The 12,614-nt window shown below is 49.0% G+C and overlaps 1 protein-coding gene across 2 annotated transcripts; it reads right to left on the minus strand.

Moving 5' to 3' along the window:
* Window positions 1-588: 588 nt before the first annotated feature.
* On the minus strand, window positions 589-11,034 carry OAS1 (2'-5'-oligoadenylate synthetase 1). 2 transcript variants are annotated; one of them, XM_082698495.1, is made up of 6 exons: window positions 10,549-11,034; window positions 8,224-8,512; window positions 5,870-6,054; window positions 2,795-3,027; window positions 2,161-2,314; window positions 589-1,103 (listed from the first exon to the last, which is right to left on the minus strand). In XM_082698495.1, the coding sequence occupies exons 1-6, from the start codon at window positions 10,726-10,728 to the stop codon at window positions 942-944; spliced, it is 1,203 nt and encodes a 400-aa protein (XP_082554621.1). In that variant the 5' UTR covers window positions 10,729-11,034; the 3' UTR covers window positions 589-941. The 2 variants fall into 2 exon arrangements, with proteins under 2 accessions (XP_082554621.1, XP_082554622.1); XM_082698496.1 differs by having other exon boundaries at window positions 2,072-2,314.
* Window positions 11,035-12,614: the final 1,580 nt, after the last annotated feature.

Consider the following 12,614-nt stretch of genomic DNA (forward strand, 5'->3'; position numbering starts at 1 on the left):
GCTTTTGGCTCAGGTCGCCATCCCGGGGTCCTGGGATCAAGCCCCGCATCGGGCTCTCTGCTCAGCGGGAAGCCTGTTTCTCCCCCTCCTTCTGACCGTCCCCCACTCATGCTCTCTTTCTCTCAAATAAATAGTGCTAAAAAAAAAAAAAAAGATGTGACATTCTTTTTTGGCATGTGCGTGCTAAGTCCCTGAAACCAGGCATATGTTTAACAAAGTCCCCCCAGCACATCTGGAATTGGACCAGCGGCATTTCCAGTGCCCAGGGAGCCACGTGGGACTCAGGGCTACTGCATCAGACAGGGCAGTTCTGAAACTTCTCCCCCATAAATAATCAGAAATGTAGACAGGGGATGAATCAAAGAGGCCAGTCTTAGATCCTTCTGAAAGTTAGAAGGATCCAGAATAATCCACTATTAAAAGTCAGTGCACGCAAACATCAGACCAGGAGGCAGGGATCCCAAAGCCCAGAACACAGTAGGTGCTCAATACATATTTCAAGTTGAATCGGTTTATATATGCACACCTATAATATGCAGATATATAGCTCTTAGCCATGGGACTTGCAGTTAATAAACACCCAACACATGGTATTTGCTGATCTTTTTATTGTTACTGATGATAAATTGGACAGCAGACCCCGCACCAGGAACACAGAAGAAAGTGAAGTCTCTCTGGTTGTCTCCCAGAGAGGATGGTCAGAGGCCAGGCTGGGGCAGGTGGGGCTGCAGGGAAATCACTGCTGAGGGGAGGCGGAGCCCAGAACAAGGGGAAGGGTGGGGGTCAGGAAGCCTGCATCCCCGTCTCAGGTCTGACACGAGCTCACTGTTAGGATCGGAGTCGTCTTCTGCCCTCTGGATCAAGGGACCTCCCCCGACCTCTGAGATGAGGGGAGCAGGCCTGGATGATTCTGGAACCCTTCCCTGAAGGCTCACTGGTGCTCAGAGGATAGCACACGCCCAGTCATCTTCCTTCGGGGCAGTGGACGGCATCATGCCTGTGCTGAGGCTCCTCCCAGCAGCTACAGAGTGCCATCCATAAGCCTCGGGAGAATACATCCTGTGCTCACAAGTTGCCCAGATGTCCTCGACGTCTTCCGCAAGCTGAAAGCATAAAGCACATGATCACTGGGAGAACCGATCCTTCCATCTCGGCGCTGGGTCTCCGTGAGCAGTTAGGGTGCATACTGTGAGACAGGACCCCCCGGATCCCTCTTGAGGAGGGAGAAAGAAGTCTCAGCGGCTGGGGCAGGGGTCAGCCGACAGATGCCAGCAGTCAGCCCCTTGAGACTTGCCTCGACTACAGAGAGCCCCATGTTCAAGGCTGTGCCCCTTTCTGACTTGCCCACATGCAGGGACGGATCTGAGCACCCCCAGACCGGGGCTGGGCAACTCTGAAGGCCAGTCCCTGCGTGGGCACAGGGAGAGCCGAGCACGGGGGCGCCGAGAACTGGCGTTAGAGTCCACTCACTCCAGGTCCCAGCTCTACCGCTCCCTAGATAAATGTCCTGGAGCAGGTGACTTCACGTCTCCGAGCCTCCTTTTCTCGTATGTAAGATTGGGAGTAGCACACACACACACACCTCAAAGGGTGTTGTGATGATTTAATGAAATAAGGGAGCATTTAGGACAGAACCTGAATCCGAAGCAAATATTCAGTAAGTGGTGGTTGTTATGATTTTTTCTTATTCATAGAGGAATGAGCCCGCTGGGGCTGCCGACAGAGCTGCCTCTGGCCATCATCATGTTAGCTGAAGAGTGAAGTCTGGACAGGGGATATGCACGTCCCAGGAAGCCTCTGAACGGGGCCAAGATGACGGAAACTATGGAGCACAGCCCAGGACCCTATGGATATGAATTCGAGCAAAGAACACTTTCTCTGGAGAGAATGAAGGTCACTTGATTGCTCTAAGCCTGCTTCGTCACCTGGGACATGGGGAGAGTAGGACACGCCTATCTCAAGGGACACGATGGGAGGTTAGAGATGGGACAAAACATGTAAGATGCTCCGCACAGGACTTAGAACATAACGAGAGGTCAGTACACGCCAGATAATGACCGTAGTCGCTTACAAGTACGTTAGAATGCATCAGTTTCACATGCCCCATGCTGTGTAGAGGGGGTGGGGGGAGGGTGAGAGGGAGGAAGCAGAACGTCTCACAGGCACGTCCCAGGAGCCCACTGGAGACCCATCTCCTTTCTTGAAGCATGGGTAGCTCAGCCAGGCCCGGGCCTCCTCTGCCAGCCGCCGCCAGGGGTAGGAGTCTCCACCCGCCACATTTCCCGTTGGGTCAGCCGGGTCCAGAATCACAGGCCTGGAGAGAAACAGTGAGAGAAAGATGGGTGACAAGCCAGGGCCGTGTCTGGGGGATTCAGAAGCTCCCAGCAGGGCAAAACACCAGCCTGGCACAGGCTGGGACTCAGGACAGGAGCGGGGTGCTGTTTCCTGGGGCGTTAGTCTTACAGCAAGCCCTTAATCCCCGGGAGCAATTAGGATCATCGCTCTAGCTGTTGGTATTTTAGTTCAAATTTCGGCCCTTCCACTTATTTTCTGTTAAGCGTAGCTCCTTACCCCTCAGAACCTCAGTTTACCCATCCGTACTGTAGGTATGGAGAGGCAGGCCTCACAGGGTTGGAGGCTGTTGTATAAATCAGATGCCAGCAGGAAAAGGCTCCGCACAACGGCTGGCCAAGAAAGAGGACCAGCACATGAGGAGCCCTCATTGCCAAGGTGCCACGCCTGCCCCCAGGGGCTCATTTACATCGGGGAGCTGACCCAGGTGGAGATGGAGTACCTGGGTTTTGCAAGCTGCCCCCGCAGGTATTGTCCAATAGTCCGGTTTTCAAAGTCGTAATACTTTGTCCAGTAGATGCAGAGCTGGTGGTAGTTTAGGACTAATTTCAAGACGGTCTGAAATCCCTGAGCCATGCTGAACTCTGTTTCGTTGCTGCCTTCCTCCCAGGCATAGACTGTCAGGAGCTCCAAGGCGTACTGCTGCGGCAGTGGTTTCCCAAGCTTCTTCTTACACTGAGAGGAGGAAAAGGAATCAGAAACATGCACTTGTCCAGCTGGGGCAGAAAGCACATTTCCCAAAGGCCAAATCCAGCCTGCCATCTGCTTTTGTAAATAACATTTACAACATTTACAAAATTTGCTTTTGGTAAATAACATTTCCGTGGAGCAAAGCCACGGCCATTCATTCCCATGGAGTCTAGGCTGCTTCCATAATACAGACTCGAGTAGTTGTGACAGAGACCATGTGGCCCACGAGGTCTAAAATATTTACTACCTAGGGCATTATGGAAAAATGTTTACTTGCTCCTGGGCTAAAAGCTTGGGCTCTGGATTCTTTTTTTTTTTTTTTTTTTTTTTAAGATTTTATTTGTTTATTTGACAGAGATCACAAGTAGGCAGAGAGGCAGGCAGAGAGAGAGGAGGAAGCAGGCTCCCTGCTGAGCAGAGAGCCCGATGTGGGGCTCAATCCCAGGCCCCTGGGATCATGACCTGAGCCAAAGGCAGAGGCTTTAACCCACTGGGCCACCCAGGTGCCCCTGGGCTCTGGATTCCGAGTGATGTGGCTTTGAATCTTGGCTCCATTGGTGCCCAATTCCAGGAAGACAACTTAGACTCATGGAGCCTCGTTTTTCAAACCCTCCAGGTGAAGGGTCATCATAGCACCAAGCCCATAAGGATACTGTGAAAATCAACTGAGAGGAAGAACTTGTAGAATTCCTAAGAGCCAAACAAAATTCCCTTTGGAGTAAGATATGAAACCCAAAGCCTCAAATGATTTCAGAAGTAATTTTCAAGTACCAGGACCGGCACAGAAATAACCAGGCACACAAGGAAATAAGACACCAAGAGTAATAACCATCAGAAAAAAAAAAGTGAAAATACTAATAAGTCCACAAAACTTTAAATATTGAAGAATCACATAGAGACTTTAAAACAACTAGAAATATTTTGTTTACGGAAATAAAAGAAGAGCTTGAACTACAGGAAATTAGAAGCCATGAGAAGTAACTTAGCATATTTGAAAGAGAATAAAATTAAAATCGTTGAACAAAACTTCACAAAAACTGTAATTAATAACTCAGCTGCAAATTAGATACACTAAAGGGGGAGATTAATGAATTAGAGAGTATGTTAGAATAAACTGTTACGAATAAAGCATGGAGAGGCAGGAAGATGGAAAATGTGGAAGAGGGTATAAAGATAATGGAGGATAGAGTGAAGTCTAACATACATTTAACTGGAGGTCCAGGAGGCGAGGAAGAGAGAGAAAGACAATGTTAGAGGAGAATGGCTGAGTTTCCAAAACTGGTGAAAGATATCCATTCACAGATTCAGGAATCCCAGGGAAGGTACCAGTGAACTTCAGGCGGGAGAAGCAAAAGCAATCATTATTAAGACACCTCAGACATGGGCACTTGGCTTGCTCAGTTGGTTGGGCATCTGCTTTTTGGCTGGGGTCGTGATCCCCGGGTCCTGGGATCAACCCCTGCATCAGGCTCCCTGCTCATAGGGGAGCCTGCCTCTTCTTCTCCCTCTGCCATTGCTACCCTCTGCTTGTGCTCTCTGGCTCTCTCTACCTCTCTGTCAAATAAATAAATAAATAAATAAATAAATAAAATCTTAAAAAAGACACCTCACATTGAAATGAAACAAAATCAAAGACAAAAAGAAAAATATAAATGCAGCCAGGGGAATAAGACACATTACCTACAAAGATCTATGGTTAGACTGACATGACAACTGACTTTTCACTAGTGACCCTGGAAGACAGAGTAATATATTTCCTTGTACTGAAATGGCTGCCAACACAGCAAAAGTACCCATCAACGATGAAGGTTAAGATCAAGACATTTTCAGGCAAACAAAAACTAAGAGCTCATTATCAGAAGACCGTCAGCAAAAACAAGCAAAAAATAAATAAATAAATAAATAAATGAATAAATCTTCCAGGACACACTTTAGGAAGAAGGAACATGATCGCCGGAGGAAGGATAGAGATATAAGAAAGAGCTGATGGTGGAAAACGTGGTAAATACACACATAGTTGAAATGAGCTTTAGGTATGGAAAATGATAGGAATGCTTTGCGGTACTTGAAAATATAGAGACTCGAAACACACAGCAATGTGGCATGTAAGTTGCAGGTGGTGATGGTGGTGGTGAGTGGAGTGAAGAGTAGGGAGGGATTCCTGTGTTGTTTTATGGGAAAGAAGGGAGAGGGAGAGGGGAGGGGGGGGAGGGGCAGGGAGGGAGCAGAGGGATGGAGGGAAAGAGACAGTTCCTCATCGTGGGGGACTATTTTGCTCATGGTAAAACAACGGATATTCCTGGCTTCTTTCCATTGATTGTCAGTAGCATCCTTGCCCCCCCCCCCATCACCATGGTTACCAAAAACGTCCTCATGAATTTTCAATATCCTTGGGGGCAGTGGTTACACTTATCAAGAACCCCTTTTGTAAGTTCTAAGATGCTCCGGCTCCGTGATCCTATTTCCTTGCCCAGCAAACCAGGATGTCTGGCCCATAAAGGATGGTCTTGCTTTGCCTTAATTAATTATTTTTTTTAAAAGATCCTATTTATTTATTTCTTTGAGTGAGAAGGAGAGAGATGGTGTGCACGAGAGAGAGGGAGCAGGAGCTGGGGAGAGAGGCAGAGGGAGGGGGGAGAAGCAGACTCCCCGCTGAGCAGGGAGCCCCTCCTTCCCCACTACCCCCTCCCTCCTCCCCCCTTCCTGCCCTCTCATCCTTCTGGATTCCGAGCCCTCCCTCTCCCTCCATTCCATAGTCCTCCCCGCTTCCTTCGCTCCCTCCTCCTCCTCTTCCTCCTCCTCTGCTCCCCAGGCGGGAGGAACATACCTTCTGGAACCAGTGCTTGACCAAGCGGATCAGGCTCTTCACCTTGGTGGGGCGCTGCCTCAGGAAGTCTCGCTGCAGCTCCGTGAAGCAGGTGGAGAACTCGCCCTCTCTCTCCAGCGTCTGGCACTCTCGGATGAGCGTGATGTAGACATCAGGGTTAGGTTGGCCGTTATTAGTCCACTGACCTGTTAGGGACAAATCCACAACCTGAAGATGTCAGCGCTTCTCTAGGGTCCTTTCAGTTGTTCTGGGGCAACAAGCTTGTGGGCCGTGGGGCACAGCAGGAGGGGCCTGGAGTCTGTCCCCAACCTTCCCTTCTCCCAGATCTCCTGCTGTCACTCCGTCCAGGCGGCCATCACCCCTCTCTCCCACCAGGACTTCGGGCAGCAGCTTCCTCACTGGTTCCCCCACAGCCCATTCTCAACCCAGCTCCCAGAGAGGCGTTTCAAAACGTGGGCATGTGGCTTCTTGCTCCCTACAACATCTGGAATTACATCCAGCATCCCTGCAATGGCCTCGGAAACTAGAGGTGTTCTGTCTCCTGCCACCGCTCCCATCTCGCCTCCTACATTGCTCCCTTGCCATGGACACCACGTGGCCTTCCATCTCATCTTCAAACACACCAAGCTCATTCCTGTCTCAGGGCCTTTGCACTTGCTGGAACCCCCAGATCTTCCCCAGGTGGGTTCCTTCCCATCCCTTGGGCCTCAGCTCAGATGTCACCTCCTCAGGGGACTCTCCGGCATCACTCTGTCTGAAAACACCCTCCACCCTCCGTTGCTCTCCATTGTGTCAATCCTCTTACATTTTTTGTCCCAGCAGGTATCATTCCATTTATTTCTGTACTTATGCTCCCTGTTGGGCTCACACAGGGCCAGAGAACAATGCCTGGTCCACAACAGGTGCCTGTGGGTAATCTGTGCTTATCACTGTTGATCAGCTGTCTCTGTCCTCTGGTCCTACCCCTCGTCCCACCTGTTTCCACACTACAGCTGGGCTGTCGTTCTAAAACAGAAATCTGACCCTGAGTGAAACCCTTCCACAGCTACCCAACGTGTTCCGGAGAAATCCACAGCCAAGGGTCCAGGCTTCTGCAGGATCAGCTCCCTCCCTCCTCGCCTTCCCCACTCCCCCTGTCCCTCTACCCTTTGTTCATCCTCAGTATCCTTCAGGTCCCCCAGTGTATCCTGATCTCTCTTCTCCGGGCCTTTGCTTGTGCTGGTTCCCTCCGCCTGGCATGTCTTTCCTCCCCCTCTCTCTCTCCCTCTTATTATTTTGGTGGCCAATGGAATGCCAGCTCCCAACACCAGACGTAGCACCAAGGAAAGTTCTCCCAAACGTTCTCATTTCCAGGTTCTTCTAGAGTTTTGGTATTATTCTCACAGGTCTCCTCTGCCAAACAAAACAAAACAAAACAAAAACAAAAACCAAAAACAAAAAAACCCGCAAAAACTAACCAACCAACAACCACAAAAAAAAAAACCCAAACAACAACAATAAAACCCACCCCAGTTCCATGTACGTAGTTGAGTACGAGGGACCAGTTGTTGTTTCTGCGGCATCCGACAGCTGTCACGGTGTTTCCCTCCAAAATTTAAAATCTAACCTATTCCATTCACCCCTGTGAGTTACTTCACTGTGGTCCCCAAGGGTGCCTCGGGACACAGTTGGGGAACTTACATTTTTGAACACCTCCCCTGGGCCAGACCCGGTGTAAGAGCTTAAGGCAGATGATCATTTAATGCTGAAAGCAAGTGCATGACCTCGCTGGCCTGGTTTAACCAGTTTTGTACTGGGGGAATCGAACCTCCGAGAGGCGATGCTTCCCGTCCAAATGTTTCTGCAGATTATCTAGAGATTCCAACCCTCAGCTAAGTTTAGCGAGGTCTCCTCGTGTTTGGGGTAAAAGAGGCAGTTCACGTGTTGACTCTAGGCCGGGCCTACACTGCCTCATTTTCAGCCAGCGAATGCCCAAGTACAAGCAGCCAGCCGGATAGGAATTCCCTGAGAAACGTGTTGCCCCCAGATTGTGCCAGTTTGCTGTTTCCTGTCACCCCTGTGGCCGGTTATGACTTCATTCAATCTAAGATCTTCTCCCCACTTTGCGGGATGTCCTGACAGGGTCAGAATCTACAGCTGTGGGAGATTTCTGCTCAGAAATATGAAGAGAGAAAGAAGCCTTGACGCAGGACAAGGGCGGAAAGCCGTGTGTGCATGTGTATGTGTGTGTGTGCACGCGCGCGTGTGCATGCGCGCGTGTGCAGGCGTGCGTGTGTGCACACACACGTGCATGTGTGTGCGCGCATGCGTGTGGGTGTGTGTGCACGCACACACATGCACACGTGCGCGCTTACCCAGGACGTCAAAGGCAGGCAGCACATCAAACTCCACCTCTTCAGAGAGATAGGGGTGTTTGAGGGAGAAGCTGAGGGCTCGGGGCTTCTCCCACTGCAGACTCCCAACCTCAAACCGCACTTCAAAGATTTCTTTTCTTTGACAGGCTTCCAACTGCCTCTTAATTTCTCGGATGAACTCTCCTCTTTTGTCAAGCTGCTCCTGAAAACTCCCAAGGTTGCTAAGAAAAACCACAAGGTCAGCATCTGATCGGCCTCTGAGGGATGTGCCTTTGCCTGAAGAGCCACCCTAAAACAAATGAGGAGAATGAGAACCGTCATTGAGGAGAGCCTCCCTATATAAAATGATGAGGACAATCACTAACATGCTTGAGCCTTAGCCTATGCATTGAGGGCATCAGCAGTCTCAGCTCCCATAATGCCCAGAGGACTCTGCGACTCCTGTACTCTTGTTATCAGACCCCACTTCACGGGTGTGGCAACAAAGTGCTCAGAGAGGGGGTACAACAGCCCAGCCTCCCGGTAAGAGGGGGCAGAGGTGCAATTCAAACCCTGGCTGTCTCGTTCTAGCATCTGTGTTCTTTACTCCCTAACCTTTACTATCGTGTATAGGATTCTATAGCGTAGACTGGCCCGTGCTGGGTGGTTTACATACATCATAGAATCCCAGCCCTACCAGGTGCTGGGAGTCACAGAGGAGGAGGGTGAAGCACAGAGGGGTGAAATGACTTGCTCAAGGTCTCACAACCAAAAAAAAAAAAAAGTCTCACAGCCAGCAGGTGCTCTCTGCTTTCAAAATTTATACTTTTTTTTTTAAGTTTTCATTTATTTATTTGACAGAGATCACAAATAGGCAGAGAGGCAAGCAGAGAGTGGGTGGGGAAGCAGGCTCCCCGCTGAGCAAGGAGCCCAAAACGGGGCTTGATCCCAGGACTCTGAGATCATGACCTGAGCTGAAGGCAGAGGTTTAACCCACTGAGCCACCCAGGAACCCTTCAAAATTTATTCTCTTAACCAGACCACGATACCATAGAAAGGTTGGGTCCCTACTGCGGATGGGGGAAAAAGGGACCCCGCGTACACTGTGGGAGGGAATGGAGATTGGAACAGCCACTGTGGAAGACAGTTTGGAGGTTCCTCAAAAAATTAAAAATAGAGCTGCCTTATGATCTAGTAATCCCACTATTGGGTATTTACCCAAAGAAAATTAAAACACTAATTTGAGAAGATACATGCAAAAATGCTTATGGTAAGACTATAATAGCCAAGATATGGAAGCAGCTCAAGTGTCCATCCATAGATGAATGGATAAAGAAGATGTGGTAAGTACACACACACACACACACACACACAGAGGAATATTCTTCAGCCATAAAAAGAATGACACCTTGCCATTCCCCACAACGTGGATGGATCTAGAAGGTATCATGCTAAGTGAAATAAGCCAGACAAATGCTATATGTGGAATCTAAAAAATGAAACAAAACAAGAGACTCATATACAGGGAACAAACAGGTGGTTGCCAGAGGGGAGGTGGGTGGGCGGAGAATGAGCGACATAAATAAAAGGGATTAAGAAGTTCTAACTTCCGGTTATGCAGTAAATCCCAGACATGAAAAGTACAGCACAGGGAATACAGTCAGTGATACTGTAATAACACTGTGTGGGGACAGGTGGTGACTACATCTATCTTGAAGAGCACTGAGTAACATACAGAATGGTCGAATTGATACATTGTGTATCTGAAGCTAATATCACATGGTATATTAATTACACATCAGTAAGAAAAGAGAACCCTGGGTCATCAGGGAAGTTGAGAAGCTGAGCTGGCGCCGGACCCCCTTTCAGCAATCCCCAGCTCTGGTTTTGTGGAATAAATACTTTACGGGAGGCAGCTCTTACAACTTTCATAGCCACACAAAATCATCGGAATAACAGTTGTTGTTGGCTGAAGCCCCCCGAATATAGTCTTAAACAGCTCATGATTCTGCAGAAATTGTGAGTGCCCAGCCTGGCCATTCATTAACAAATTATTTCTTAGAGCTGGGTCTCAGTTTTCCTGTCTCTGAAATGGGCGTTGCTAAGGATAGCAGTTCATAAACTTCAGGCAGAGTATTTATTTAAAAGTTCCAGATGTAGGTCCTCATCCCAGAATCTATTCTAACAAGTTATGGTTAGTTAGTTAGTTAGTTTGTTTGTTTGTTTTAATATGGATATGTCAGAAACGGCCAGCCCCGAAGAACTGCCCTGTTTCTGTCTGTCTGTCTGTACGGGACCTGTTGTCCAACCAGCCACCCCTTCCCCGGGAGGGAGGTTTGGGCTCACCTTGATGACTTTGGTCACCCGCACAGGGTGGCGGGCTCCTTGGAAACACTTCTCCTTCAGGAAGGTGGAGATGATGTGGACAGCGTCCTTGATCTGCCTGCGGAAATTCGTGTCTGGCAGGAGACGGTTTTCAATGAACTTGTCCAGATACTTGGCTGGAGTCTCTTCCAGTTCCCACATGATTTCCAGGTTGGGGACAGGAGTGCCTGTGGCCACAGCTGAAGCCTCCCCCGAACCCTCCTGCTGCCCGAGTCAGTTAGTTTCATTTCCTCGGAAGGGAGGAGCTTAGCTGGGCAAAGGCTGGGGCGGATCCCTGAAGGGCTTCTCCCGTGCCAGCTCCCTTACCCTTTATGCAGCAGCCTAGACTATCAGGCTGAACCTTGAAACTGATGCGTTTGTTTTTTTTTTTTTTAAGATTTTATTCATTTATTTGAGAGAGACAGAGAGAGCGGGAGCGAGCAGGAGCTGGGGGGAGGGGCGGTGGACAAGGGAGGCTCCCCGCTAAGCAGGGAGCCAGGCAGCCTCAGGGATCATGACCTGAGCTGAAGGCAGACACTTGACCGCCAGAGCCACCAGGCAACGCTGAAACTGTTGCTTTTTAACGCTATGGGCACCTCACCCAGGAGAAATTGTCATTAGAAACTGATTTATGGTCTCCTGCTTCCTCTTTTTCTTCATTGCTGACAAAACTGTTTTATAGTTTCCTATGATCTTTACAGCAATATATGCACATTGTAAAGTGGAAGAGAAGTCAGAAAAGCAAGACCATCCATGATCCTAAAACTCAAAAACCACTATAAACACTTCGGTATAGGTCTTTTCAGATATTTTTCTTTTCTTTTCTTTATTTTTTTTTAAAAGATTTTATTTATTTATTTATTTGACAGAGATCACAAGCAGGCAGAGGCAGGCGGGGGGCGGGGGAAGCAGGCTCCCCACTGAGCAGAGAGCCCCATGTGGGGCTCAATCCCATAACCCTGGGATCATGACCTGAGCCGAAGGCAGAAGCTTTAACCCACTGAGCCACCCAGGCGCCCCTCAGATATTTTTCTAGGTTAACACACACATACACTCACACACAGAGTTCTGTCCTTTTTTTTTTTTTTTTAATCATCCTGCTATGTATATATTTTCCTTTCGACTAATAGACTTTATTTCCTTTCTTTTCTTTTTTTTAAAGATTTTATTTATTTATTTATTTGACAGAAAGAGAGAGAGAGAGAGATCACAAGTAGGTAGAGAGACAGTCGGGGGTGGGGGTGAGCAGGCTCCTGGCTCGATCCCAGGACCCTGAGATCATGACCTGAGGTGAAGGCAGAGGCTTAACCCACTGAGCCACCCAGGTGCCCACAGGCTTTATTTCTTACAGCAGTTTTAGGTTTAGAGAAAAACTGAAGAGAAAGAACAGAGCTCCTGTAACAGCACTCCGACCGGTCTGAACGGATAACTTTGTCTCAAGCTTCTGCACTCCTTGCTTGCTGACCTAAGTCCCTTGGTCTGTAGCAGGACAGACTGGCCCTGATATTTGCAGACCCCTAGACTCTGGGACAGAAGGACCAAACTTTCCCAGAGCTTAAGGCTTGGCCACATCCAAGTACAGCTGCCGTGAGGCCAGCCAGCCTGTCCCGGGTCCTGTCGATGGGTGACTATCCACCTGCTTCTCCTGCCTGCAGCACCCCCTCCCTTTCCCCATGCCTTCCCCTTCAATGCCCCCCAGCTCCTCCTGGACAGGGAAGATGGTCTTTGAGACATCACTCTGCCATCTTCCTAGATTCCCGGCTCCCCAAATAAAGCAGCCCTTCCTTTCCCACCGTCTGTGTCTCTCGAGTACTGATTTTCGAGTGATGAACGGCGGAACCTGAATTGGAACAGGTTCTCTGTCACCTGATACTCTTGCCCATACTTCCCACCCCGACTTCCACACCCACTCACAAATATGGGGCGGAACCTTTGTGACATCTGGTGAACTGGTATTGATTTGTTATGAACTCGGGTCCAAAGGGTTTGCTCTTTGTTTGTGCAGTCCGTGTAATGTCACGTGTCCACCCTCACGAAATGTGCAGAAT

The sequence above is a fragment of the Mustela nivalis genome (assembly GCF_964662115.1).
Source record: "Mustela nivalis genome assembly, chromosome: 14".
NCBI classification, from domain to species: Eukaryota; Metazoa; Chordata; class Mammalia; order Carnivora; family Mustelidae; genus Mustela; species Mustela nivalis.

Bases quoted from the DNA above. Each gene is read 5' to 3' on its own strand.
- OAS1 (XM_082698495.1), bottom strand. From the start codon at position 10,728: ATGTGGGAACTGGAAGAGACTCCAGCCAAGTATCTGGACAAGTTCATT. The intron at 8,513-10,548 runs GTGAGCCCAAAC...CATTTGTTTTAG, and splicing joins GGGTGACCAAAGTCATCAAG to GGTGGCTCTTCAGGCAAAGG. The intron at 3,028-5,869 runs GTATGTTCCTCC...TCCTCCTCTCAG, and splicing joins TCAAGCACTGGTTCCAGAAG to TGTAAGAAGAAGCTTGGGAA.